Source organism: Hippocampus guttulatus, chromosome 1, assembly GCF_054856545.1.
Source record: "Hippocampus guttulatus isolate MCC_2025c chromosome 1, RoL_Hgut_1.0, whole genome shotgun sequence".
Lineage (NCBI taxonomy): Eukaryota > Metazoa > Chordata > Actinopteri > Syngnathiformes > Syngnathidae > Hippocampus > Hippocampus guttulatus.
This window is the reverse complement of record NC_141261.1, coordinates 12,786,165-12,813,737: the sequence shown is the minus strand read 5'-3', so window position 1 is coordinate 12,813,737 and position 27,573 is coordinate 12,786,165. Positions and strand designations below refer to the sequence as shown.

Below are 27,573 nucleotides of genomic sequence, written 5' to 3'. Positions count from 1 at the left end.
CTATTGACCTTGTTGATCCTGCTGAAGGCTGAGAGCAATCGCGAGCTCGACCATGGTTTCATCATCAGCATCGGGAGGGATGTCCAGCATGGGGGGGAAACCCTCCGCTCCAGCCAGCAATGCTTCCAGGGGGGATGGATTTCCATTATTTAGATTCTCTGGTGTCTCCAGGACCATTGATTCTGACTGAAGAAAGCGAATAACCACGGTTAGCTCCATATTCCTTCTTACCAAACATATTCCTACTTGCTTCATATATGAGCCAAACGACTGAGGAGATCCTTGACAGCATACGCACGCATTTTCAAAACAATTTCATGTTTTTATGTCACTGCTCATTGGAAACATACGATTATTAGGGCTTGTCAATCACTTGTTTTTTTTTCCTCACCACCATCTCAAAGTCGCCATGATCCACTTCATTCTGTTCCTGACTCTCCGGCCTAACCTCCTCTCCACCAGTAAGCACCGATGATTGCATTTTGTCTTCTGCGTCATCATCGTCGTCGTCATCTTTATCCCCTGATAAAGAAAACACCCAGCTATATTCTTCAGGAACTGACATGTTTTTTTTCTGAACAGGCATCATTTTCCGGCCTATGAGAGAATCATGGCATAAAGCTTGTGAAAAGATACCAATTGGTGTGTTGGAGCGTGGGGGTGATGGGAGGGTAACATGGCGACGCTTATTTCGTGGTCGAAGGACTCTGATCAGTGCCTGCTTACAAGCAAAGCTGACTGCCGTGTCCTGAAATGAGCAACCATCACAGGGCACGATTAATACAGACCCAATTCACCTGTAGCCTTGGGGGACAAATACACAATATAGATGACCAATAATATCATTTTATTAACTTGATAATTTACTTACAGGGCAGAGCAACATTTGCATGTAGATTTTGGATGCCACATTGATGTAATCAAGCTCACAGGTGCAGTATGCATGGATGATGTCCACCAGGGCATTTACTGTTGCCTCCACATGAGTGAGACCTTTGGAGGGAGAGGAAAATACACATCCATACAGGAAACAGGAATCAATGAGCAACCCAATGGTTGCTCATTGATTCCTGTTTTCATCTTGAAAAATACAAATTGCTTCCCCTCACGAATAAATGACGCACTTACCTGGCAGGCATGCAGGAGCAAGAAAGGCATTCTTAGGTTTCAGAGAATGTAGCTTCCAAAAGTTACTCATCAGTTGTGTGATGAAATTATGGTTTTCGACTTCCACATGCTTTTGCCCATCATCTGTCACGTCTGAATAAATTCAAAACCAGTACATTTGTTCATATACCTATAAAATATTCCTGCAATTGGAGCATCAATTTAATAGCCTCTCACCAGAGTCAAGTTGAAATAACTTGGATTCCGTGAAATGCACCAAATTATTGGGCCTCATGATTGCAATGGAGCGGGCAGTGATCACAAGCCTCTGGAAGACATCAGGGTCTAATTCTTTGCCCTCACGACTGCAGCTGTTCAGACACTGCACTGCATTACTCAGCAGGGACTGGTCCTGGGGATGAGATTTCAAAAAAAAAAAAAAAAAAAAGCTTGTGTCTAACTCCTGTACACCGATATGTTTGCAATTCTCAACCACTGTGCCGAAGCAGAGATCAAGTTTTCTGTCAAACTAAACATAAAACATGGAGAGCTGCACGTCTATTCAAAAACCACATAACTTTGTTACCATAATGAGAACATAAGGCATAACTGAGATGCGGCAGAAAACTAAAACCATCTGTCAAATGTAGTTGCCACGACTACTACCACTGTTTCTCTTCCATCACTCTAATTGCAATTTAGTCACCTGCAATTGCTTCCTTTGATCCTTATGGATTACTGTAGCAATTGCCACCCTCCAATATTAATACAATCATATACTGTACGTTTCGATCTACCTTGTGGTTGTGATAGGCAATACGACTGGTGTGAAGGCTGGCAAGAAGTCCCTTCGTCTGCTGCTGCACACCTGCTGGAGTTGGCATTGACAGAAGGAGAGTGGCCAGCTCTAGCGCAGCAGCCTTGTTCTTTTCCTGCATTTGGTCAATGATTATTAAAACACCCGTAAGACAGGCCAGGTTTCATTCAAATGTTTCGGTAATACACTACAAAATTCCAACTCTTAATTGATGTACCTTTTCATTCGAGGACCCAACAGCAAAGCAGCTTTCCAGAGCTTCAAGAGCACTGACCACAAGCCTGCAATTAAAAGTAAAAGTCAGCTCCACCGTAAGTTTTAAGTTTGACCAAAAAGTGAGTAAGTGCAAAATTCTAACTACTCTAAACTGTAAAAAGTGTATCACACTGCAAGAATGTCAGAAAACAATGGTGCGTGGCATTTTCATAGTCACAGGCATGAACACACAAAACAGGCACACATGCACAAAAACAGACAACAAAACGAGCAGAGAAAGGGCTGTTTACTGACCGGTCCAAGGTGGATAAGGACTCAGTTTCACAACTTTTTATTGTATATTTCGGAGCAAAAGAAAAAAAAAAAGAACAAAAAATTGTGAGGATCACAGAAAGAAACAAGTGAAATGAAACGACTCTGCTAAAAACAAATGCGGCATGCACAAAAGATGACTGCGGTAGCCATGCACTAATTACTCAAAGAAGAAATCCACCACCGATAATTAAAAACAGCTCAAGCTTAAAGGTTAGAATCACGAAAGACCAAATGGAAAATGTTCACAGTATTTAACCATCATCACAACTACATATTTTGGGCAAACTAATACGATAGAAGCAAAACACTTTCGTCAAATAGGCTTGTCATTATAAAATAGACATAAAAAGATGGATAATGCCACTGCTTGTTTCAACTGTTGTAAGTAAGCTGTCAATATCACGGTATGAGTAACCTTAACATTCCATTGACTTATGAGGAAAAGAAATAATACTACGACTAATGAGTTGAAAACCGTACCTCTCCAGCACGGTGCCATTGGTGGTGGATGGTGTGACGACATCGCCATCAGAAGTGCCATTACCCTGGTTAAGGTTGGGACTGCAGACATTGTTTACAGAGGTGGACGAGAAGTCCTCTGGTGGCTCCTCAGGCCAACCAAACTGCTCTTTGGTTTTTCCATAGATCTTGACTGAATCCAACATGGTGACTCCAGCCGGGTCAACCGATGCTCCAACTGACATGACATAGGAAGTCAAAACAGCATTTGAATCGGGACGATTCCAAGTTTGGTGCAAAATAATCCCCCCCAATCAACATGTCAAACCACACGCAAGTTAGAAGAGAAATTGCAGCCACTTACTGAAAATTGACAACTTCTTGTCAGCCTGTAGCGCCTCTTCTCGGGTGAAGGGGAAGTCAAACCAGCGTGCCCTGGTTAGATTTATCTGCATGGTGCGACCAAAGACCTCCACATAGGAGGGAGCCCTCTCAATGGCCTGAGTTCCAACCTGCACACGCATGCCTGTCATCACCATTGAACTGTTGCTGTTGACTGCTTCCACGGTGAATCCCCCAGGCTACGTGCAAAGCACAGAAATGTGAATAGTTGCATCTTCATTATTTAGTTGATGATTGAAACATTACATCAGAGCTAACGGTATTTTAGCCTCGCTGAGCCTACCTTTGTATTAGCCACGTACATCCCAGTAGAGTTGAGCCTGTGTTTAATCTGCTGTCCGTTGTAGACCTGCAGCAAGTCGTTGCCACCAAACTCCACCTCCGTCAGCTGCTGGTTGTGTTCAAAAAAGTCTACTGGAAAGGTCACCTGACTGGAGGCTCGTGTTGCTAAAGACAAAAACAGTGGAATTAATTGTTAAGGATGTTGTGAACACCTGAGGCTACTGCAGTGCATTAAATGTATACATGGTGAAAAGTGTTTTTTTTTTTTTTATCCCTTCTCTTTTGACAGTTCGGTAGAGTCAAATTCAGGTGATTCACCAATTTACCTACCAGATGGAGGAGTCTAAGTGTACGAACAAGTATTGCTCCAGCTTCGCCATGCACCAAATGACACTTATCTTTACACACTTGACCGGGCATTAATCTGGCCGCCGTTCCCTTGGAAAGTGGCCATTTTCAGCACGGTGGCCCAGGACAAGGATTTTATCACACAAATAAATTAAAATGAATAAATAAGGGTTATTATTCATTTTAATTTTATTGACAAAATCATTTGCACAAACTCACCCGTAGCTGCAGCTTTGCGCTTGCGGACAGGCTTCATGATATTGATGCCACAGGTGGGTTGTAGTGAGGGCTGGAGCCAGTATGAGGTGTTGTCCACGTTGGCCATGTAGATTCGCAGGCTTCCATCCTCGCATAGAAGAATCATGGTCGTGCGTTGTTGCTCATTACTTGCAGTGTGTCGAATTGCTACCATGTCTTGAATCTAGAAGCAGAGAGAAAATAATAAATAAATGAAAACACGAAGGCAGAAAACGGATTGTTACAGCAACCTATCACTATACCACAGTATTTTTGCGACCATATAGATAGAACACACAAAATCCTTAGGTTTTCTCAAAAATTCACTTTGAATAAATTAATTCGAACGGTGCCTCACAAAAATGACAAATCTTATGTATGGGTTGCATTTATTTTTTAACTAAATTGCCCCCCTCATTGTTATTACGCCTAATAGGGCGCACCAAATGGTCCGTAAAATATAATAGTTAACCTATTAGCAATGCATGTGCTCAAGGGGCCCTTACCTTAGCTTTGGCTGGCAGAGTTTTAATTTCTTGAATGAGGAAAGTGTCAGGCTTAATCATAATAACCAGTGGAATGCCCGTTGTCTGCTGCACACAGCATACGAGTCCTGGATGGTTCATGACCTCGGACCACTGGCAAAGGGCTGGTGACATCTTACTGCTGCTGCCGTTGGAACTAAAAAACGGCATCACACACACCAGTTAACAGGTCAACAATGCGACTTTCCCTGCTAAAATTACCACAATTGTATGTGGAGAAAACAGCCATACCCTTTGACGTTGATGGGGAAGAGTCGCTGAACATCAGTGGTGCTGCGACTCACTGTTGCAGCAAAGGACTTTCCCTGGCTATAGCTGAAGAAAAGCATTTGGAGGACATGGGAGTAATAGACTGACACCCCTCCTCCAGCAACCTGACCATTGCTATCCTGTAAGAAAAAAAATGTATCAACACATCTTCCAGCATTCAAAGCTCAATTCTGAGCTCAAAGGTAGCATGTGCGGTTTAACAAAAATAAAATAAACACTTTGTCATTTATGTTACGTGCCTACATGACCTGACAAAACAATATTTACCATATCTGTGATAAAATCATTGCTCTCTAGCCTAATCATCCGCCTCAAATTTTATTTCTAATTATTGCTTTCAAACGTATCACACAGTGACAAGAATAACCTTATCAGAAGGCATGAGCAAGAGGTGTTGCCGTGCACGCGCAGCCTCGCCATGTGATCCAAGGACACACGGGCGCCTGAATAAGTCATGCGAGCAGTGTCGCAGCCGTCGGAGGCTAAAAACAGCTCCCTGAAGTGCACATTCTTATAGTGCATGTCCTTTTCACGCTCATGTTAGTGAGGGGCATGGCAAAGAGTGAAGGCAGCCTACATATAAATCCTGCTAGCACCAGGTTGACCTTTCATCCACTGAGATCAAATACTGAGGATATCTTTGAATTGTATCTTACCTTCAAGTCTTCATGGCTTATCTCTAACACATTCGTGACATAGAAAGGGCCATGTTGAGCACTGCTGGATTCATCCATGACCTGGGTATATATGTAACCCGCTGAAGACATGATGACAATGATGTTCTTTCCCTCTTCATTGAAAAGGAAGGTAGCATCACGAATTTTCGAACTCGGCAGTAGGAAGTAGTACATGGGACTCAAAGCATCCACAGACAAGTCGTAAATCTGTGGGACACATTGAATACGAGAAATATCAATCTTAGTCGGCCTTCAAGGTACCAGTAAATGTATTTTTCTTGTCATGCATACCTTGACAAAATCAGCAGTGATAATCGCTAGCTCAGTTTGCGAGCCTGGCAACCAAATGGCTTTGATGATGAAGTTGCCAGTAGCAAGTTGTGGGTGCAGCACCAGATGGTCGGACACAGAGCCTGTGCTGCTGAAGGTGAGCACATGGCAGTCCTGAAAGAGAGTAAATGAGAGAGCACATCAACTGCTACTCACAATGTGTTATTGCTACGTTAGCAAAAAAGCCTACTGAAAATAAATTAACATTAGGCTGATCAAATGCAACATTTTTGGTTTGTTCAATCATACTTGCACGCATGTGATGTTTGAACACAATTGGTGTGCTGAACCTACCTTGAGGCCACACACAGCCAAATAATCTTCATTACAAGGGTTGCCTGTGAGACTGAGGACAGTGAAAGGGACAGGGGCCGAGGCCAGACGCGTGAGTGTCAGCTTCCTCTTGCTGGAGTCCGCTTGCTTTAATAGGGTAGAAAGCTGCAAAACCGTTATCTGCAATGTATGCAAATTTGATCATGAAGCATTCTTGGTGGAAGACTTTAGAAATTTGTATTGGCGAAATGGTACTCATGCATTTAGAAAAGCTATATTAGTATCAGCTTTTAAACTGTACCTGAGAAATTTTCATCTTAAGCTTTTAATTGGAGGGAAATTTCAGTCTAACACAAGTGAGGCTCACCTTTCCCTTTTCATGGCTGACTGCAAGGTGCTGGCGGCGGCCATGGGGTGATGACAACACACACATGGCAACACGCCTCAGCACATGAGCACTAATGAGCTGGCGGATTGTCTGCCCCTGGTCGCCGCTGTAATTCATTCTCACGTTCTCAAAAGCCCCTTCCTGAGAACCAAGAGTGGGTACCTGAACAGAAAGTGGGACAATGAGGAACTGGAGAGCGTGGGTTTTGATAATTGTCGATGAGTGAAGATCATGACAGAAACAACACAACAACCAAATATGAAATAGAGATGAGCCTACCATTAGCTGATCTGTCATATCCACACTTTTGTCCTGAGTGTGAAGTTCAGTGAGGGCTTGCTGTGCCCGGCTGCTGCTTCCTACAGCCGATGCCTGCTGGAAATTGTTCTGAATGGCTTCCATTAGAAACATGAGCATTTCCAGTATGACGGCAGCAGTAGACGAGGCATTCTGTTGGGAGACACCCACGGGGACATTATAGTAAAATTGGCCTTTTATTATTTGTATACAAATAGCAGGGTCTCTGGAATAGCTGCCCAATTATCAAACCTTAAATTACAAACTATCAACATTCGTTTCTGGAAAAAAAAAAAAAAAAAAAGAATGTTCGGCTAAGTTATCAATGTGGGTGTGGGGTATTTGTTTAAGGCGATATAATGTGCCCCACTACTACACTAAGTGACGAGGAATTTTGGTGACTTGTGGTAAAACGCTGACTCAATCAATGGGTGAAAATACAACAAAATCTCTATGGGTGCTTATAAGTGCGTGTGGGTTCGAGAAGGGAAACCGGGAGCATATAATATGCTCTGATTCTTCATCCTGAGCGTATTTTGACAAATGCAAGTCCGATACATGTTAACACTAATGGGAATTTATTGGAAAAAAATTACATTAAAATCCACACTTTCTTTTAGTTCAAAGGAACAGTGCCGTAATGTGATCATGTGTTTCAAGAAAGCAATCGGAATAAAACAATTGGGAGATCAACCCAATAATATGCCATTATTTTCCTCACCACTTGTGAAAGTAGCTCTTCCTGGCAGCCCACAATACTCTTGCACACACTGCTCTTCTTTGGTCTTTCCTCATCACCTGGCTTGCCATCACAAATGGTCACCTTGCCTTTGTCAGATGGGGAGGCACTCTGGTGGCGGCTTGCGTTCTCCGGCATGCGCAATTCACTCTGGAACGCTGAAGACTCCTTGAGAGTGGATCCAATGCCACTGCTTGGGCTGCGTTTCACCAAGGCCTGTTGATGATGAAACACAAGATGAAGGTGAGGAAGGCAAAATGGGGAAATACAGACATAATCCATCACATCATCTACTTTTACAATTTGAAGAAAATTGTTTCTCTAAACATTCCTTCGTAAAACAATTGCCAGGGATTATTGTACCGAATGAAGGCTATCTTTACTGCTTCCAAAAAAACCCTCACAACATGACAAGACAATAACTTCTTAAAAGGATGGGGCATGCAAGTATGTTTTACTATCACTTTGCTAAGCTATTACTTGTAGCTACGATTAGCAATACTGAAACAAATATATAGTCATATAATTTGCTACAAGAACATAAAATGTGATTGATGGTTTGCTCATTGCATGCAAACTACACCAAAGCAGTCATTCAGGATTAACTAGGAAAACTGGCTTCTCATATGAGACCTGTGCAATACAATATGCGTTCTGTCAACTACTACTGGGCATGTGTGGACTAGCTATAGGGCCCTGATCAAGTGAAATGACTGGATGGAAGTCAATGGTGGAATGACTTGCAAGCCAAAGTTACCGCTGTTGTTCTCTTCCCATGATGACCTGAGGTATTCGGTCTCACCTGGCAGCTGCCATCCTCTTTGGCACCGCAGTCACAGAAGAATGAGCCATATTTGGCATAGGAGATCTCATGGTCTTTATGACAGACCTTGGCGCACACAGTGCACACACCTACCCCATCCACCATCTTACAAGTGTGACAGTGGTACCTATAAAATCAAATGGGGCAATTTTAGTCCTGACAATGGCATTTATATTTGCAGTTTTATGGGTACTTGAAGACACCTTTGATTATGGACTATAATTTACATCATCCACAATGCTAAGGACTGCTTATGGATAGTCTCTTTATTGAAATATAATAAGTTTTTATGTGATCAATTCCTTGGAAGCGTAGCTTAAGCTTGGTCAAATCTAGGGGCGTCCGAGTACTAAACCAGAATCGCGCGGCAACAAATAACCAATAAACATTTCTTTACCAGTGTTGGTTCATGAATTCTTTCTGAGTTATGGTGAAGGTGCAGAGTTTGTTGCAGAGAGAGTCTTCATCCTGTGAGTTTATGACAAATTGTGTTAAGATATATTGCAACTTGCAAGTGAGTCGACTTTAGAATAATAATGCATCATGAATACCAATGCCAATATATGGGCACATTACAAAAAAACAGTGTTGAATATGAATTGGGGCAACAATGCATGTTTATCAACCATCGGAATAATATACTACGGTTTAGTATCACTTTTCTTGCGCTAGAAAGGACAGTCAACGTGAAGACAATGATGTTAAGGTCCCCTTATTTGAAAGGCAAAAATATAAAAATCAAGTCTCACAGAATCTTCTGCCTGGGAATCATCTTCCTCTACAGCTAGTTCCTCCACCCAGTCCGAGTCCACCTCCATGGCCTTTTCTTCACCCTCCATGAGTAATGTTGAGGAACCTTGCCCATTGCTTTGCCTCAAGGCATTCATCACATCAGCGAGGTAGGAAATAATGTGACATGAGCATTCCAACATGCTTGCATGCTGAAATTAAAAAAGTCCAAATTAATGACTTTCATTTCTGCCAAATAAGGAAGCCCTAAAAAAATACAATTAAAAAACCCCCAAAACATACCTTTCCTTGGGATGTGTTAGTGCTCACTTTTTCGACAACATTCTTCTGTGTTAAATACTTTTTGCTATAAAGGGAAAAATGTTTTTAGAAGACACATGTTCGTGGAAGTTAGCCCATTTCATTCAAACTAACATTATAACATCTTACCATCTCGTAAGCCAGTCAATAACTGCCCTGTGCAGCTGCAGGTGGCCTGCTCCCTGTCCAGCGCTGGCTAGTGTGGCCATGATGACCATGAGCTCAGGGAATCCTGTCCCATCTCCAGTAGTCAGCATGTCTGTTGCCATTGGAATCAGAGTGCTCAGGAGAACAGTGCACACTCCTTCCCCCACCTGGCTATTGTCCCGCACTATATGAGTGGTGAGGAGTTGCAAAAGCTGGCGGTTTTCTTGAACAATTTCCAGCTGCTCTGAGTCTTTGGGTGGGGTGGCAGTCATGCGTGTCAGCCATGACTGCAGACGAGAAGGTTCCACACAAGCCAGCTGTGCCAAAGAGCCACAAAGACAGAGCAAACTGGGGTTTGGGCTCTTTTCCGCTGATGGGGGGTGGGGGGGAAAAACATCCCAATGACAAATTTATCAATCAATCATAAAATTTCAAGCAGACATACATGTTACAAACTGTTGATCATTCACACATGGGATAATACGTAAACACTACACACGAAGGCAATCAAGCATGGCCCAATTATCAGTTTGATGGTTTACCGTAGTTTTAAAAGTCAAGATTTCAATAACTGCTAATACTGGCTGTCACCCGTAATTGACTCTTTTCATGTTTTTGAGGGGGTCTTCTAAGCCTCTCAAGTTAATTGCCTCAAGTAAACTCTTTTTCTTCGCCTTTTCTGTGTGCGGAAAGAAGAGGGATGAGCAGTTAAAAACGAAAGAGGAGGGAAGAAGATGAAAGATGCTGATGCATTTAACCCAGTTAAAAAAAACAAAAACAAAAAAAAGAAACAACGGGAACAGCAGGTAATAGTTATCCACAAGGACAACATGAGTCCATCCAAAGGTCTGTTCTAAAAATAGCTCAACCCCAATGGCGCCTCACAACTAAATAAGAAGTAAATAGAAGAATGTTCACATTTATTTACTTAAATTAACATGCTTTTGTATCAAATGTTCTATATTTTGTTTGAAAATAAAACTGTGGGGAAAAATGCTGTTTTTATTAACCAAAGTATTTCAAAGATTATTTTAGAGCTGTACTTTTCATACCGTGATACGACGGTACAGGTATTTTTGCTCACGTTATCTGGCGCCTGTCTAGCTGCAACTTCTGATCACTGGTGCTGTAAATATGTACATAGATGTTTTCGACATCCTTACTCTTGTGTGCTGGTACAGTACACATCTTGCTATGAAATAGAATTTCACTACTGCATGAGTAATTATGGCGTATTCTATTCTGTAGAACATTTGTCAAAGCTTTTCAGTACAAACCATCAAGCTGTCTTTGATTACTGCTCAATAGTAATAATAATATCAATCATAATCAACTGATAATCAGACTTACTTAGCTGGAAAAGCTTTGTGAAAAATTTCAGCACTCTGTTGCAGAATTTTGCAGATAGGCTTTCGTTGGCTGTTGCCATCATAATTTGGACAAGCTCGCCACTGCGAAAAAGAGAACACAGTGAGGGAGGAAGTTGCGTTCATGGGCAGTCATGCATTGGATGTCAACAGTTGAGAAAATACCTGAACGAAAAAAACTCCTCCATGGCTTTGCGGACCTGAACACTCTCAAGCTGTTTTTCAAGGTACTGAAGGCATTCCTCAAGGACAGACTCATCCAAACCACTGGAATTAAGAGAGTTCATAGAAGGATTAAAAGTGAGCAATATAACACATCCAGTTTTCAACCGCTGTAAAACGAAAGTTACAAATGTAACTCAGGTTCTATTTCATCCCTAATGAGTGCCAGAGGCGGTGCTGTAAGCACTGAATGTTCACCGTGCTTCGGCGAAGGGAACAATCAGTGCTTTCAGGACCACCTCTAGTGGTCAGTGGGGTTGAAGTACAACTCTATCGGGTGAAACTGGTACCTGTTGGGGTCGGAATGATTTGCAATGATGTTGTAACATCCGGTCACCAAGCGTTCATAAATGCGGCCCAGGAAGGCATCAGACTCTGACGGACCAAGAATGCGCTCTAGTGATGTCGTGCTGATTTCTGCCACACTCTCTGTGCTGCTCTCCAAGAGGAGGGGAAGCAGTGTCCGCACAATCTGAGAAGGGTTCACCTCCTCGGTGCTAAAAGACAACCAAAAATGAACTCAGGAAAACACTCAAACGCCGTGCATTTATCTCATCGGACTACATGGACAACTATGAAATAATAATTTTACAGATGTGGTGCAGATATGTACACTGATTTAGATCTGCTCTGCACTGGATTTCCACTTACACAATGAGGTCACCAGTGAGACGAACCAAAGACAGCAGAATGTGTTTGAGAGACGATGCCAGAGGCAAAGACTGGCAGCTTAGTGTTCCCAGGTGTGCTGCTTGGATGGCACTGATGTAGCTCTCTGATGGAATGGTATCATTGGCAAATGCATTTCGCTGAAAGGGAAAGTAAACCTCATTATTAATCAAATGACTGTTGCAATGACATGCATTGGATTGCTTTGAAAACCTTATCAGAAAATATATGAGTAGTGCATTTAAAGATCCTATTTGACTAGCAGTCTCGTTTATTTCTAGCTACACTGAACGACTAAGCTGTAACTCCAGGGCCATATATTATTGTCATATCGATATCTAGATGTGTACATTCAAGATATCAAAAATGAAGACAATATCAGCCGATGTGGACTTTCTTTTTTGACTTGCGCCTTCAAGCCATAGAATTAAATTGCATACACACTACATATCTTGTGTTTTACAACAATACTTAAAAATATTTATTTCACAGTGGATAAAATAGCAAAGTTTGTGGCAAAGATGTATGCTTGACCACCAGGCTGGACCCTATCCCACATGAATACTGGGAATCCGCTGTTGTGAGTAAAATTCAGTACTAGCAATTAGTATCATGTGGTCCTTTCTGGTTACTTACCCAAGATCCAATGTTGGGGAATTCGTTTGTATGGATGGTGTTCCATGTCTCACATAGTGTCTGCACAGCTGGTGGTAAGTTCTGCATAACATTCTGTCCTGAACGTGTTTGTTTCAAAAAGTTAAGTGAATGACTCAGCAGAGAAAGTATTAACTGCGCGGTTTAAGATTACCGCACCAAATAATAGCGCTACTTACCCAGCAAGTTGGCCTTGCAGCGGGTGGAGCCAATGGACAGTACAGCAGCATAACCCTGGAGCTTGGCATCTGACAGCTTGTTTTCCCCTTCCTCTGGTATGTTCATTAATAGATAAGACCTGAGACAAATCAAGGCTTTCAGTTTCTGATGTACTATATGCGTGAGTGACATGAATACATAAGTCTCCCCCCGACCCCTCCAAAAAAATTCAAAAATGCAAAAAGTTCAGGGTGCAATCAATTATAATCATTCCTAATTGCAGTTAGTTAAAATGACAACGTAGTCCCCAATAGAAATTCACCTTGTAAAGGCTGTGTAAACATCAGCGAGTTGCAGCGTGGCAGACAACAAGTTCTTTGTGATCTCTGATGACTTGTGACTGTCTGCCTCAGTGGCAACTTTGGACAAATGTTCATCCAGGGACACCTGCACTTTGGAGATAACTGCATCCAGTGTATAGATGGCTTGTAGCGAGGGCAGCTGATCGAGTGGAACTATGACATTTGGGTCAACACTGGAGAAGGTTGAAATCTGCAGTGGAACAGTAAAATAAGATGGCCGGGAAAAAAGGGAGCACAATGTTTTTATTGTCTGTGATGACATTGTGAACATTACCTGTTTGGCAATGTAGTCCTCTGCTAGTTCCACATCATATTTAATTGTGCTGCACTTTGCAGCTGTGATTTCAACCAAGGAGGCTGCTTGGTCTGCTTTCATTCCCTGCTTCACCAAGTGTTCCTGTCAGTGAGGACATGGACATAGTCATAAATCACAAACAGACCAGATGAGGAAAAAACTCCCTCAGAATATAGCACTGTCCAGTACTTTAAGTCAACAAACCTTAATCCAATTCATGTAAGTAGACACTCTGAGGCGTGACGACCATCGTAGTGTATGAAGGATGTCACTCTCACTGGGATCCCCGCACCCAGACTTAAGTTGCTCCATGTAGGCTTTGGAAGGTGGCAAAGCCCCCAAAATCCGCCACAGGACTAGGAAGAAGTACTGAAGGGAACAGGCCTCCTGTACAAAGTGATGATCAGGTTGCTTAGTCAAAGTCCCAAGAAAGCATTTTCATACATTGTGTACCCCGGTATTGTCTATACAGTTTAACCATCAATTTCAGGCAAATTTGCTCGCATGTTTCTTTTACTCCTCAAATTAGGTCAAGTATCTGATTAGTGCGCTAGTAACATGAAAATCTGCAGCTTAAAGATGACATCAGGAGTTTGTGAGCAAGCTTGTCTGTAAGCTTTTGTGGTTTGACTCACCATTGGAGTGACAGGCTTGTTCTCTTGTCTTCTTGCTGTGTCAAACTGTGAGCCTGCTGCCAGGAGTGAGATCAGCCAAGCGTAAAGTTCATCATAGGACACTACTCCATTGAACAGCTTTGGAAATACCTTTCAAAGAGGAAAAAAAAATGCAATGAAAGGCTCTCGTCACATCGCCTTGAAAACAATAGATAAGGAAAATCGGCGGCCTCACCTTGGTGTCTAGTCTGCTGATATCATCTTCAGATGCCTCAGGGGACAAAACGCAGTAGAATTTGGGCTGAACATTTGAATCTAGGAAAAGGGCAGAAACAATATTCTTAGACTGTTGTGGAATACCGTTTTCAAAATTGAATTCAAGTACGCAGTAAGATTTTGCTTTTCGCCGATTATGCTACAACAAGCTCATGCCTGTCTGTCTTTTAGTCAAATCAATCTTCTTGTACCGTGTATCTTGTGAGTACAATGATTTTGGCTTCTGCACTTACTCGATGGACAGTGCTTCGCCCAATTGTCCTCCACCTCTTTAAAGCCATAGTAAAGTGGAAGACTACTGCGCTTGCTGACATCCTGGTGAGAACCAGGCCCGCTTGATGGAGGGGTGAGAAGATTGTACTGCACCTAAAAGATAGTGGTCATCATTGGGAGAAGATAAATATCTCTTATTTTGGCTTAAGTATTCAAATAACTGGTACTAGTAAGGAATTAGTGCCATTTCAAGGATGAAAGATAAAAATTACACCCCCCCACGCACACACACACAAAAAAAAGTTACATTTTATTCAGGATTGGTTTGGTTAATTATTCATCAAGAAGAAAATCTACTGCTATCAATACACCAGACATTAAGAGATAGCAACAATATCTACCTGTTCAAAAAGGTACAAGGGGGCCTTTGAGTAATGGCGCAGCAGATAGTCAAAAACCAGCAGCAGGCGAGCCAGGTTTAGGGGCACAGCTTTCAGCTGGCTCTCTCTGCTCAGTGCCACGTCAGCGATTGCCTGGGTGACCAAAGTAAGGACTCTCGCTCTGCCACGTTCCGACAAGTTGTGGAAGAGCAACAGCATGAGTTGAAAGTGCTCCACATTAAGGTCATCCTCTCCATGAACAGCTCCCTGAAGGGTGTGCTGCTTCAGTGTTCCCAAAAATCTATGAGCGAGAGATAGAGACGGCCATCAAACTGACGTGGGCAGATGTTTTGTAGTAATGAGTCGGAGGTTGGGCTTGAAACCCTTTGAAAATGAAACGGTAACAATACCTTTCCCAGACTTTCATACACTCAGGCACATCTGGCTCTCCTTGCACACTGGCTTTGTGCTGCCAGATGAGAAGGAGCCTGGATAGTACCGAAAGTGACTGAGGGTGAATGTATAAGGGCCAGGGACCCTCTGAAAAGGGCGCAACACCGAGTTGCTGAAGAAGGGTGTCCTAACAAAAGAGAGATAGTGGTTGAACTTTACATGCCCTTAACTAAGTTCTGTTCAAAAAACAACATGTTTCACTGTATATTGTAAAGTGCAGGTTAAAATGGTTTAAAATATTTGCAGGATTGTATTCCTCTGACCTGCAGGGACGGGGATGGCAGATCTGATGTTACTAAAGTGTGGTTGAAGTGATACAGAGCTAAAGAGAAGGCTTCATCTGAGGATCCTGATGGGAAATCATACATGTTGCATGTGAACTAGCAAATACAGCAATCAGAGCAGCATTTTTGAAGCATACCTTTGACATCTTTGTCTACATCTTTGATGATGCTGGCTAACGTCGCCATGTGTGGCTCAGTCAGCGATACACTTAAGTAGTTGCGGATGAAGTTGTTCCTGGACTTCAGCATGGAAGTGGTAATGAAGTTCAAAATACTAGAGGCTAAACTGAGGAACTGTAGGAACAAATAAAATAGATCAACTTGGGCCATGAACGTCAAGCTTCATGGATATTAAAAAAAAAAAATCTCACAAGCTCTGGATCTTTTCGGCCTGCCAAAATGTTGCCATTCTCGCTTGGATTCTGCTTGCTGGGGCTCTTCAGTCTAGGAGAGGTCTCCAGGGGTGGGGGTGGAGGAGGAGGTGGGGGGGCTACTTTGTCTTTGGTGGGTGAAATAGTCTCTTCAAACCAAAGTCCCAGGATGGGTTCACTGTCATCATCTGCAATGGATAACACATTTCAATGACCATTTTATAGAGAGATGCCAGTAAGTTTCCCAAGACTTCCCAAGTATTTATGGAGTGGTGGTGGAGTCAAATTTCGGACTGTTGTGACGCCTACAACACTGCAAGTGGTGGACAAGAAAATGTAAAAAGTGGACATTTATTGGTGAATATCCACTTAAAGGAGGAAGTACTAATACATTGGGCTGATGAGAAGTATTTGCCATCAACGTGAATTCATTTCAATTCATAAACGAAGTAAAAACGGGAAGGATAGAATAATGGCCAGGATTCATGGAGTGTCTCCCAAGTTTGTAAACTCACATCAGTGATTCTCTTTCACAAAGCTCATACTTTTACAACCAATTCAAAACTGCCAATCGCATTATGCCTTAATTTCATCACGTATTCCATATTTTTTTAAATGTGTTGGACTAATGACTGCCATTTGGAAAAACGGTTTTAGAAAATGTTTTTTAGTTTTGATGTATGTTTTAGACATGAATGAAAATCAAAATGTGTGCATACATCGCATACGCGCACATGCACAAACAAGGACGAGAATTTTTATAGGACTGCACCAAAGAAAGGTGGACCCGAATGCAGTAGCCATGCAATGCTATAAGCCAATTAAGGAGGCAGCAATAGCGCATGTCTGTGGTACTATAAATAAGACAACAGAAAATTATGAGTTGCTAATTCATGACAATGTTACAGGAGACCAGATCAGCACATGACTTGGCATGCTTGAGTGTGTTGGTTTACCCAGCATTATTGTGTTTCTGTGTCAACATGCAGGAAGACAACCTAAAGGCCTTCTCTAAGTACATGACTTTTTTTTGTCGTTCACGGCGGCCGCGCTATCAGACTACCAGATAAATAGTGTCTGGTACGCGGCGAAACTTGACACTATAAGTCTGTCACTGACCAGATCCCACCCAAATGTCACCTGCTTCCGTCAACATTCAGTCCATCGGTGCAGGTATGTCGGGGAGGCGACACAAGCAGCTGTCAAAGTCATGTTGACATAGGCATTATGTGCATTTTGTTTTCTGCTCAGAAAAGGACAGAATGGGGGAGAGAGACTACAGTTGTTTCATGGCTTTTGTGCATCGCGAAGTGTTGAGTTCCCATATTTCATGATTCACTGAATATTTTTTTTAACAATATGCATACGTGTGTGTGTGTGTGTGTGTGTGTGTGTGTGTGTGTGTGTGTGTGTGTGTGTGTGTGTGTGTGTGTGAAGTGGAAGCAGTGCCTGTCAAGTGTGTATTTGTCTAGTCACTTCTCTCTCACAGGCTGTCAAATGAAACTGCACGTGGTGATGAAAAATGCCATTCTCTCAAATGCTGATGTCACTTTCATGTGAATGGATGATATATTGTACAAAATAATGAGGTTGGTGGAGTAACAGTACTTTGATTAATTTTGTGGGAAAAGTGATGCGTTCGTCGTTACTTAAAAATGTGCATATTTTAGAGCAACACGCAACCGGGGAACGTGTCGCTGCAATCACTGCACGTAGCTTCAAGTAGATATTCACATTTCCATGCAACAGAAAAAAATACAACTTGTCAAGTGTCAGTGAGACGCAGCATAGTATGCTTAAGCACACAGTACAAGCACAACTTGGATTTGTCATAGTCAAGAATAATACCACTGATTTCAAGTGGGTTTGGGGTTGTTTTGGTACGGTCAATATTTTAGACCCATAATGCAATGTGAAATTTAAAAAATATTCATGACCAAAAAATAAAACAGTAACTCGGTAAAATTACCCCGCTTGCAAAGGAAAATTAGGAGTATATGCCGTCAATATAATGCTTACGCAGTCTGAACTATGGCGAAAAGAGTGGATGTTCAAGCTATATACGACTTACCTTAAATGGCTTGAACTATAACAACCACACAAAGCAGAGAGAGAATAAGAAAGTCGAAAAGTACCCAGCGGTAGGCACCCAGCGGGGTTAGAAACTATGTGCTAAGGACCCACATAATTAGACCACTGGTATTATCCTTTGAAGCACATTGAACCACAGATGAACCTCTTTGACAAAAAAAAAGATGTTATTTGAACTCAGCCAATTATGACAAAAAGACACCTCTCACGGAACTGACATTTTGCCAAAGTGCCTTCCTCTGTGGCTCTTTTCTTAGCTAATGTAGCTGTAGCTCATAGCCTACACAGTGAGACATACAATAACAAAATGAGTGTAGGACAGTGAAGTGTACGTCAAGTCTTTTGACCTGAGGACAGAAAACTGCTGACCTGAGACACAAGCTGCACTTGTCTTCTCCTGTCTTCTCTCTGCTGAGATAGTAGACACTGTCAACTGCACTATCATGTTGGGTGACTAGACAAAAATGGTGACATTTTTGTGAGTGTGCTGCATTTGTTTATGCTTCTCAATGCTCTTAGATCATGACTGACCTATCCACAGATAGCGGTGACTCATGGCTGTTTTCAAGCAGCTCCATACAATGACACCAGCGCTAACACCAAACCCAGCTTTACTTTTAGCACCTGCCTACATTTACAATTAAGAACTGTTGAAGCACTACAATGATGATGTGAACTAGCCCTTAACTCTTAACACCTCTAACTGCTAATGCACTGAAAATTATGATCAATACACATGACTAGAGACATAAAAATGTCTAAATGTCATTCGCACACACTGGGCATTGTCATTCATAAACTGAACTCTACATAAAAACAGCAGTGTTCAAAGTACGAGTTATGACGATCCAAATTACGAACTACAATTTATGGGAAGGATTTGAGTTACTATCAAGGAAAGTTTAAAACTCTGATTTCTATTCAAGTCATCATCTCTTCAACTGGACTATGTAAACATGTTTGAGTAGAGGTTATTGTAAAAGGTGCGAAGGACTAAAAGGCTGAAGGAGGCCTATCTTTTCTTGTCATAAGCTGACTGTTGTGCCAAGGCTTATCCAGGTGCTCAGCACAATTTACCTTGGCTGCTGTCCTCTTCCGTGCTGCTGAAGTCATCCTCATAGTAGGTGTTGGAGTCAGTGGAAGCACTGGCGTCACTGCTGACTGAGCCTTTTCTCTGGCGCTGGAGAACACAAGCCTGTACGAGCAAAAGGGAATGCACCTCAAAAATCATTTTCAGGCAGCTCATCAAGACTCCTCCTGTCACTTAACTCTTGACATCCATCATCTCCATGCGGGCAAGCATCTTTCTATCAGCCGTGATCACATTCATGGAAATCAGTGGAAATGGTGGGCATCTTTGACCTTACCTTTTTGTAGGCAGTGGAGAGAAGGGTGAAGAGAAGGTTGGTCAGCGGTACAGAGTCGATGAGCCTTTGGACCCTCTGGATGGAAGTGCTCTGCGCCATGATGTTGAGCTCAGCAGGTGGACCATCACTTGCCCAACCCTGCACGGGAAGAGAGTGATGTGTAAGGGACTGGTGCTAAGCTTGAATATTCATGACAAAAGCGGTATTGTGAGAGTACCAACTTACTCGGTGCAGGGCCTCAACTTGTAAATCTTGGAAAAGTGACGTTAAAAGCTTGATGGCATGGTTGGCCAAGATCACCGACAAAACTCCAAATCCTTGGTGTCTTAAAAAGAAATCAAAATGAAAAATAGTAACATAATTTAGGATGAGAATTTCAAACACAATGCAGCACACTTCCGTGAGTCACTCTTGGTGAGATGCGATACGGATGATTCTTGGTCTCAAACTCTATGTGGGAGGACCAGTGGAGATCAATCCCAGTGTGTCTGGGCCACATCAGGTATTCCACGAACAAAGTACATCTAATCCAATCTTTATTAATGACAGGTGAGAACATTAACGGTTCTCCAGGATGTCAACAAGACTGGTGAGGCGGTCTTCTCTCTCATCTCCCTGATACTTTGCATATCTATTTAATAATGATATCTCATTTCTTGAGCACTGCAACTTTCTCTGCGCATTCAAAACATGTCAGGGTACCCTTGTGCTAAAAAAATAAATAAATAAAATTTAAAAAAGCATTCCATCATATGTTATTCTTGAAAGTGGCTGTCGCCAAAATCTCTCGTCAAGGTAAGGTTTTGAAAAAGACATGACCGTGACTGGTTGATGTGATCTTTTCCTTCCACTTGGTGTCATTTCCGAATTTGATTTCGCCGAAAGCTGTCATGAGCCCAAGCTAAAGTAGTCTAGAAGCATTTAAAAAAATTAAAAAAAAATAAAAAAAAATTGCACCCAGGGCAACGACGCGAAAATCATAGCGGCTGCATTAACATGAAACTTTGATGCCAAGTACAGGCCACAAAATACCATCCTGCGGGCCGCAAACGGCTGCCTATTTGAGACTCCTGTTCTATAACGTTTATTCTACAATCATGTTTTGATTTTGGATGAGAATATTTGAAGTTCTCAGGACTTAAATTTAACAACTTTACGTTCTATATTCAACAATTCTGTTTCAAATCTGTAGATATTAACAATGCTAAAACAATTGCCTGTCATTATTCATCAGTTAAAAGTATCCATCACTTTTTTTTGATAAAACAGACTAAAAAGAACTAACAGATATATTTAGAATCACACATCATTTACCCTTTGCCGGGACCCAATTTCGGTGACCCAGCACCATCTTTGGTGCGAGCAGCAATATCTCGGACACGCAAGGCAGCCAAAGGATCTTTCTCTTTGCCTTTGTCTGCGAGGGCCGTGGGACTCAGGTTAAGAATCAGGTAGAGGCTGTTTAAAAGGCACCACGCGCCAAGAAGCTGGAAGTTCTGGTAATGCTACAGAACACAACACCACACCGTTAAGTATAACACAAAACTGAAATCCAAGCGTAAGGAGCATTGTGTCATGATTGAGTGGCTTGATGCTTACCTCTCCACCAGCTCGACGAGAATTGCTGATGGTTTGTCCAATCATTTCATAGATCTCCAACTGTTGCAAACACATTTCAGTTCACTTCACAAGACGTTCTTCACTCGGGCAAAAACATCAATATTGTAGTAAAAAACAAAACAAAAAACTCACACATTTCTGGACTATTGTGGCAGCGTCGTTTTCATAGTCCTCCTCTTTGGTCCCAGTGGAGGCAGAGCGAAGCTGCAAGCCACTTCCTACCTGTAGTATGGCCATGCAGGTCGCCACGCTCACACCTAAACACAAAAAAAAAGGCTACATATCATTTTTATATCTTTTTCATTTTACATCATCAAGACGGCAAGGATCACTTCGAGCAGTGAACAAATAAACACTGTGTTTGGTCTGTTTATAATTTGTTTCCGAACGGAATAAACTAAGTACAGATTCATCTTGTTATGATTAAACAGCAAGAAAAATCCTTCCCCACTAATGCTAGACCATATTTTCTCTGGTCAAAGCACAAAGGCTTTTGGCAGTGCTAGGACAGGAACGCACCATCCCACAAATCATTGGATGATTAACACACCCCTGGGACACAAGTACATGAGCTTATAAAACAGTCGAGGCCCTGGACGAGAACAGAAAAGAGCACGCCTAATAGGCTGCTATTGAATTACTGCAGCGCTTTTACAGCAGTTGTTCTCAAACTGTGGTCCGTAAGTGGTAACTTGGGACTCTAACAAATTAAATTTGCAATAAATAATGTTATGTTCAATCATTTTTTAAAATGCCTAACTACATATGAGAAGTGTGGCAGCTGATGATGCTAATTATTCCTTCCAACCTGAGCTATGGGCCAATTGAAAGCTCAGATATGATGGTGATGTGTTATATATATCTGATATATCTAACATCCATGCTTGTACAGAGCATTAATAGCTCTCTCACACTCTTTTGAAAGAGATGTACAGGTAAGGCATGGCAACGAGTTAAATATTTGTGGCTTGGAAAATCTAACTCTGAGCAAAATTTTCCTACATGTTAAATCATTACTTTTACAGGACAGTAACGGGGGGCATGTCTTTGGCAGTATTCAATATGAATGACTGTGATTGCCTTCCACCGGGGGTCCTTTCTTGTCCTATCTAACACAATGTGAAAATTCTTCTTCTTCTTTGGTCAACTAGCTTCTCTCTGTTCACAAGCCTTGACGTTAGTCAAAACAGTGCATGTAAGATCGCGATCAAAGATAAATTTACATTTGATTTAATTAAATTGAATTTAGGTTCTGTACATTTAATATGACATCAACCTTGAAACATTACAAATAAAAAATAAAATAAAATGAATAATTACTCCGCTATTTAGGGGTGCACATGAGATTCATGTTTAATGAGAATCAGAATAATCTTTATTGGCCAAGTATGTAGAACACACAAGGAATTTGTCTCCGGTATAACATGCTGCATTAGTATCATCATAAACAAGGACATGACAAATAGGTATGGAAGGACATTTCGTAATGTAAGTAAACCGTAGTGGGGTGGTACCACCCAGTGACAACTGTGAGACAATGTGCAAAGTATCAGCAGAGCTAAAGTGATCAGTGATCAGTACATTTAATTAGCATTAATTAGCATTGTTACCGATTTGTTGTTTTACTGATGTATATGTTAGTTGTTCCATGTACAGCACTTTGTATGCAGCGATGGCTGTTTGAAAGTGCTCTATAAATACAGTTGAGTTGAGCATTAAGACTGTGAAGAGGTCCTCGTAAAAATGTCTCCACTATAAGGGGTCGCAGGACCCAAAATGTTTGAGAGTTTGTGTTTTAATAGAAATATTTTACAGGCAGAGTACTACGATTGTCAAAATGTGCCGGATCAATAAGATAAAACAACAGCAACAGTGAATGATCAGCCTACCAGCGTAAAGACAACTCAAAGCCAGGACGGTCATATCCAGTAATCTGCCTGGTGTCAGTGGCTCCAGTACAGGCAGAGAGAGCGTGTCCAAAGCCATGGTTACGTCAATCACCAGTGAATGGAATCTGGGTATGTGTAGGGTAGAGCACATTCATTATTTATTCACATTAGACAGCAACACAGACAAAAAAAAATAAAAATACGCAAACACAACATACCCATTACGGACAGCTGTGGCATCAGCTACTGTGGCAGGCATGATGAAGAAAGAGTTTGCTGACACAGCATCTTGGAAACGGTTAATGTAACGTAGAAAGTAGGGTAGGTTGAGACACACTCGCAGTAACTTCTCAGACCCACCTGAGAAAACAAAAAGAGGAACCCTTTTCACAGTCTGCAAGAAACGAACGTATCAGAGGCTCCTTTCTTAGGGTTTGCACAAAACTGGCTCGTCTGCGAGACACTAAAGTCGGCATTTGGCATTTTGCTTCTATTACTATCCTGGGAGCTTGGAAATTTTCCAGTCAAAATGAACCCCTGATCTCCCTTTAATTATTATTATTTCTAAACCAATATTTTTCTGGCAAAGAATTTTTTATCGGCATATAGCTTCCTGTCCACATAAATTACTACTCACCCAGTTCTTGTAGGCTTGACACATTCTGAGCGACAAATGCATTCTTCATTTTGGCCTGAGCAGCTTGGTCAGATGTCTGGTCATCACACTCACTCTCAGCCTATAAAGAAAGTCATCCGAATTATAACTAAAAATGTATGGCCATCGATGATGGCCATTCTGCAGTTAGTTGATTAGGCTGAGTTCGGATGTATATTCAGCATCAAGCCTTACCTGCATGTGTGGTGAAGGGGCAAAAATGGTGCTAAGGTCGGGGTTAAACACTGAAGTTAGCTGATTAAAGAAGTTCATCTGCACTTCTTTGTGTCGCAGTTCAGGGTTCAAAGTACTGGGTGCCTCCTTCTGATCCTCTACTGTTAAATCAAAAGCAAAATTGACAATTTTAGATTACCCAATGAAATTGTAATTATTTATATTTTTTTATCACATTTTTTTCAACTTACACTAATGACACAAATTTATGTGTCGCTATTATTTTCTTTCTAGAGATTTATTAATGGTTCTATCCAGACTACTGTACAGGAATGCACTTTTTCTGGAGTAAAAATGCTGAGAAGTCTTTTTGTGTCACATTCAGATAACCATAACACCACTCTTACCATCGGAAAGGGTTTTAATCGTTTGAGGCAGCTTGGCAGACTTCATCATTGCAGTGAAAGTAATAATTTCTGTGCGATCCAGTCTGCTACTGCCCGTGCAAAGTCCTTTTATTAGAAGAATCAGGTGTTTCTGCAATAATAATTATAATAATACATTGTAAAATGTGATTGGAAGTCATGGCTGAAGAAATTACAAAAATTAAATAAATACAAAATTGAAAATGAAAGCAAATCGCCTTCAATGGTAAATTTGAGCGACAAAATCCTGACTGGCTGATCTCACCTGTGACACAGCACATGCTTCGTCAGGGTTCTCCAAGCGCAGCAAAGAGAATTCGATCAGAACTTTGCATGCCGCAGCTACAGAGAGCAACTGATTCCTTGGTACTTCAAAAAAAAAAAAAAATGCAAGGCAATTAATGATGGGGCGCAAGAAACTACAACATTTAGACTTTTTCTGAAGGTCATCTATTAAATATCCGAGAGAAGAAACACCGCAATAACCCAAACATGAAAGAACATCGAAGTTACGTACTTTGCCCGCATACTGTAGTGATGTAATGTGCAGAGAGCGCCACGAATGACGAGTAGAACGGCTCATATTGTTTGTCATGATGAAGAATGTCCGATTCGCTGTAAATAAAAATGGAAATTATAGATTACATGTTGGACACATGCATTTGAATAGAACGTTGTATTGACTTTTAACACACACACACAACACAACACAACACACACACACTTCCAAAATGCAATCCAGGCATAGTTCATATGGCTCGGGGTCCGCACGACTTTGCCATGAAATGCATCATTGCATACTAACCATCCTCATGTGCGGGGGGCTTAATTTATTTTTTTAAGCCACACAACACATCCATCCACATCCTTATTACAGCCGTGCATTGAGAAATTTGGCACATAACGACTACAGAAGCTCCAACCGGTGTCTGATAATTATCGATATTCATGAAAAAGTTAGTGATTGGTGAATCCGATCAAAGCCTCTAAAGGTCAATCCTAAGCATATAATTGTTCTGGTAACAAAGTGACAGATTTTTTTTCCCCTAAATGATTTATTACTATAATAATAACTTGTGTCAATCCTAACAAAATATAGAGGCATGTTCCTGTCTCTCCATTCCATTAAGATTTTTTTCCCCTAAATGATTTACTACTATCATAATAACTTATATCAATCCTAACAAAATATAGAGGCATGTTCCTGTCTCTCCATTCCATTATTTTTCACCCGCAAAGCATGACATCGCCATTGAAGTCAAGGAATTGACTTAAAGTTCCAGTTTGTTTAAAAAAAAAAATGACAAAAGGTTACTGTGTATCTATGTCAGCAAGTTAACGTGACGGACAGAACGAATAAATAATCTTCTATTAGATGACTAATTGGCATGTGTATTCACTTCTTGGTTCCAACTTTGTTTAGTGGTTTGCCATGACATTTCACGAATTTAAAAAAATGTGCTCTGGATCTTTACTGATCCAGAGAACTTGTGTAGACTGCATTTCTTAAATTGTCCTCACGCCAAATCTTTGAAAGGCAGTGTACGTATAAAAAATGTATTTTTGAAAAATGTTTTTCCTTTATTATTCTTAAATTATAAAATAGTTGACATAAACATGAACATATTTGCTCCTAGAAAATACGGAGAAGAGTCGCCCCTGCCCACCTGCAATCGTTGACACAACCACATATAATAAGTGTCAACACAGTAGATAACATGCTGAACTGTCACTGCGGTGCACCCAGGCGAATCTGGAAAAGTCGAGCCAGCTATGCAAAACCAATGTTTTATGCTCAACATGGTCACGTATGTGGCCATTTAGTCGTCACATTATCCAGACCTTTTGGCAGGCCCGTTTGCTAGCTTGATTGGAAATGTTTAGTTAGCTAGCTAATGATGAAGCAGATTTTGCTATCATTTACAATTACGTTGTAAAGGTGTATACTCGAACACGCATAAATGCCCTCGTATCGAAGGGCGTATTGTGTTTCGAATAAAAATCGTGTACCGAGTTAGGTTAACATTAAATGCATTTTAAGTAGTTGCGTTAGCTAACACCAGCAGCTGATTTGATGCCAATGCAAGTTAAGCTCAACTAGCCGCTTAGCCGCTACGGTTAGCTTAGCAAAAGCTAAGTGGTTGACGTTTCCCCATCCAGTTCCACTACCCAGGCTACGTTAGCAAGTTAGCAATCCAGCGCACTCCTGGGTGGATGCGACCGGTGTTCGCCCAAACGCGGAGCCGTGACGTGTTGACACGCGACCGCTTACCTGTTAATAATGGATCCGATAAGCTGCGGCAGCTCTTTCGTTTCAAATGCGGTGTACGAAGCCGATAAAAGCGGCCGCACCGCTGCTGTCCATTCGTGTTCCCCATTTCCTCCGCTCGACGCCATCTTGAAATCCCATACAGAAAAAAGCTAGTTAGGGGAAGAAGAAACTGAGTGCGCAACTTCACAGGGGGCGCTGTCGGCCCGTAAAACCCTTCACGCCAAACTCGTTGCTATCCTTCGACATTTTCTTTCTTACACTAAAACCTTCGAATTTACGTCATAAAACGTGAGCCGTTACGTTAAATGTGTTTCGGTTAAACCCAACCTTGATATTTTTAAGTATTTTTCTTCCCATTACAATGTACGAGGGAAATGGCTCAAGTTACTAATAAAGAAAAGCAGTAATTACTATGTATGGATAATTTAAGGTTGGTTGAGGGAATCAAAACGTAAACTTTTTTTTAGGTAAGTTATCTCGGGAAGTTTTTGGTTTGTTTTTTTTTGGGGGGGGGGGGCGTGATTTGACGAGCCCCGTGCATCATCAGTAGTCCTGTAGTCCCATAGACGGACAAAATGCAGACACCTAACCTAATTTATCAGGTTGGCCCGTTGCCTCAGAACGGTTAGTCCGTCCGCCATTTTAGATGTGGCAGAACTGCCCCAACCAGTTCCTCCCAACCACTTCAATTGTCGGATATTAGGCGGAAAACTATTCAAATTCATCATATTTATTTATTCATTTATTACAATTTATGTATAATTATTTGTGTGTCCATGCCAGCAATGTACAGTGACATTCAAAACAATCCGGAATATGTGCGACCAACTTCCCGCATACGGCAAAACTAAACATAAACAAAACAAACAAACCTTCAGATAATTCATCTTCAAATTAACATGGTTTCATTGGGGGCTGAAAAGTGATGCTTTTGGAGATGCAAGGATCCACTCGACAGAAGCGATGTGTATTTTTTTTGCAAATTATTTCGTGACTATTAATGTTACCACAGTATGCAACATGATTCCCGAGATCATAC

General features: G+C 41.5%; 1 protein-coding gene across 9 annotated transcripts in view; it reads right to left on the bottom strand.

The window, feature by feature from the left end:
• ubr4 (ubiquitin protein ligase E3 component n-recognin 4) overlaps window positions 1-26,672 on the bottom strand; it is a 42,637-nt gene extending 15,965 nt beyond the window's left edge. For 2 of the 9 annotated variants that reach the window (XM_086110349.1, XM_086110352.1), the window contains exons 1-58: window positions 26,535-26,672; window positions 24,780-24,877; window positions 24,528-24,631; window positions 24,245-24,374; window positions 23,859-23,998; window positions 23,646-23,745; window positions 23,227-23,368; window positions 23,009-23,133; window positions 21,252-21,376; window positions 21,099-21,158; window positions 20,814-21,004; window positions 19,725-19,824; window positions 19,500-19,637; window positions 19,210-19,327; window positions 18,502-18,543; window positions 16,042-16,229; window positions 15,808-15,964; window positions 15,650-15,735; window positions 15,344-15,513; window positions 14,955-15,234; window positions 14,574-14,706; window positions 14,300-14,379; window positions 14,086-14,214; window positions 13,655-13,837; window positions 13,430-13,552; window positions 13,116-13,345; window positions 12,814-12,932; window positions 12,617-12,714; window positions 11,963-12,120; window positions 11,602-11,808; window positions 11,255-11,356; window positions 11,073-11,173; window positions 9,705-10,092; window positions 9,558-9,621; window positions 9,275-9,466; window positions 8,923-8,993; window positions 8,460-8,652; window positions 7,685-7,918; window positions 6,946-7,116; window positions 6,646-6,828; window positions 6,300-6,458; window positions 5,967-6,119; window positions 5,655-5,882; window positions 4,960-5,117; window positions 4,690-4,864; window positions 4,166-4,367; window positions 3,600-3,763; window positions 3,279-3,495; window positions 2,936-3,152; window positions 2,435-2,467; window positions 2,142-2,205; window positions 1,905-2,039; window positions 1,345-1,519; window positions 1,129-1,260; window positions 872-993; window positions 637-748; window positions 392-522; window positions 9-186 (exon numbers count right to left, since the gene is read on the bottom strand). In XM_086110349.1, the coding sequence (XP_085966475.1) occupies window positions 9-186; window positions 392-522; window positions 637-748; window positions 872-993; window positions 1,129-1,260; window positions 1,345-1,519; window positions 1,905-2,039; window positions 2,142-2,205; window positions 2,435-2,467; window positions 2,936-3,152; window positions 3,279-3,495; window positions 3,600-3,763; window positions 4,166-4,367; window positions 4,690-4,864; window positions 4,960-5,117; window positions 5,655-5,882; window positions 5,967-6,119; window positions 6,300-6,458; window positions 6,646-6,828; window positions 6,946-7,116; window positions 7,685-7,918; window positions 8,460-8,652; window positions 8,923-8,993; window positions 9,275-9,466; window positions 9,558-9,621; window positions 9,705-10,092; window positions 11,073-11,173; window positions 11,255-11,356; window positions 11,602-11,808; window positions 11,963-12,120; window positions 12,617-12,714; window positions 12,814-12,932; window positions 13,116-13,345; window positions 13,430-13,552; window positions 13,655-13,837; window positions 14,086-14,214; window positions 14,300-14,379; window positions 14,574-14,706; window positions 14,955-15,234; window positions 15,344-15,513; window positions 15,650-15,735; window positions 15,808-15,964; window positions 16,042-16,229; window positions 18,502-18,543; window positions 19,210-19,327; window positions 19,500-19,637; window positions 19,725-19,824; window positions 20,814-21,004; window positions 21,099-21,158; window positions 21,252-21,376; window positions 23,009-23,133; window positions 23,227-23,368; window positions 23,646-23,745; window positions 23,859-23,998; window positions 24,245-24,374; window positions 24,528-24,631; window positions 24,780-24,877; window positions 26,535-26,659 (8,533 nt within the window). In that variant the 5' untranslated portion in view covers window positions 26,660-26,672. The remainder of the gene's footprint in view (window positions 1-8; window positions 187-391; window positions 523-636; window positions 749-871; window positions 994-1,128; window positions 1,261-1,344; window positions 1,520-1,904; window positions 2,040-2,141; window positions 2,206-2,434; window positions 2,468-2,935; window positions 3,153-3,278; window positions 3,496-3,599; window positions 3,764-4,165; window positions 4,368-4,689; window positions 4,865-4,959; window positions 5,118-5,654; window positions 5,883-5,966; window positions 6,120-6,299; window positions 6,459-6,645; window positions 6,829-6,945; window positions 7,117-7,684; window positions 7,919-8,459; window positions 8,653-8,922; window positions 8,994-9,274; window positions 9,467-9,557; window positions 9,622-9,704; window positions 10,093-11,072; window positions 11,174-11,254; window positions 11,357-11,601; window positions 11,809-11,962; window positions 12,121-12,616; window positions 12,715-12,813; window positions 12,933-13,115; window positions 13,346-13,429; window positions 13,553-13,654; window positions 13,838-14,085; window positions 14,215-14,299; window positions 14,380-14,573; window positions 14,707-14,954; window positions 15,235-15,343; window positions 15,514-15,649; window positions 15,736-15,807; window positions 15,965-16,041; window positions 16,230-18,501; window positions 18,544-19,209; window positions 19,328-19,499; window positions 19,638-19,724; window positions 19,825-20,813; window positions 21,005-21,098; window positions 21,159-21,251; window positions 21,377-23,008; window positions 23,134-23,226; window positions 23,369-23,645; window positions 23,746-23,858; window positions 23,999-24,244; window positions 24,375-24,527; window positions 24,632-24,779; window positions 24,878-26,534) is intronic. The other 7 variants (XM_086110353.1, XM_086110356.1, XM_086110351.1 and 4 more) reach the window with 6 other exon arrangements.
• Between the last annotated feature and the right edge of the window lie 901 nt (window positions 26,673-27,573).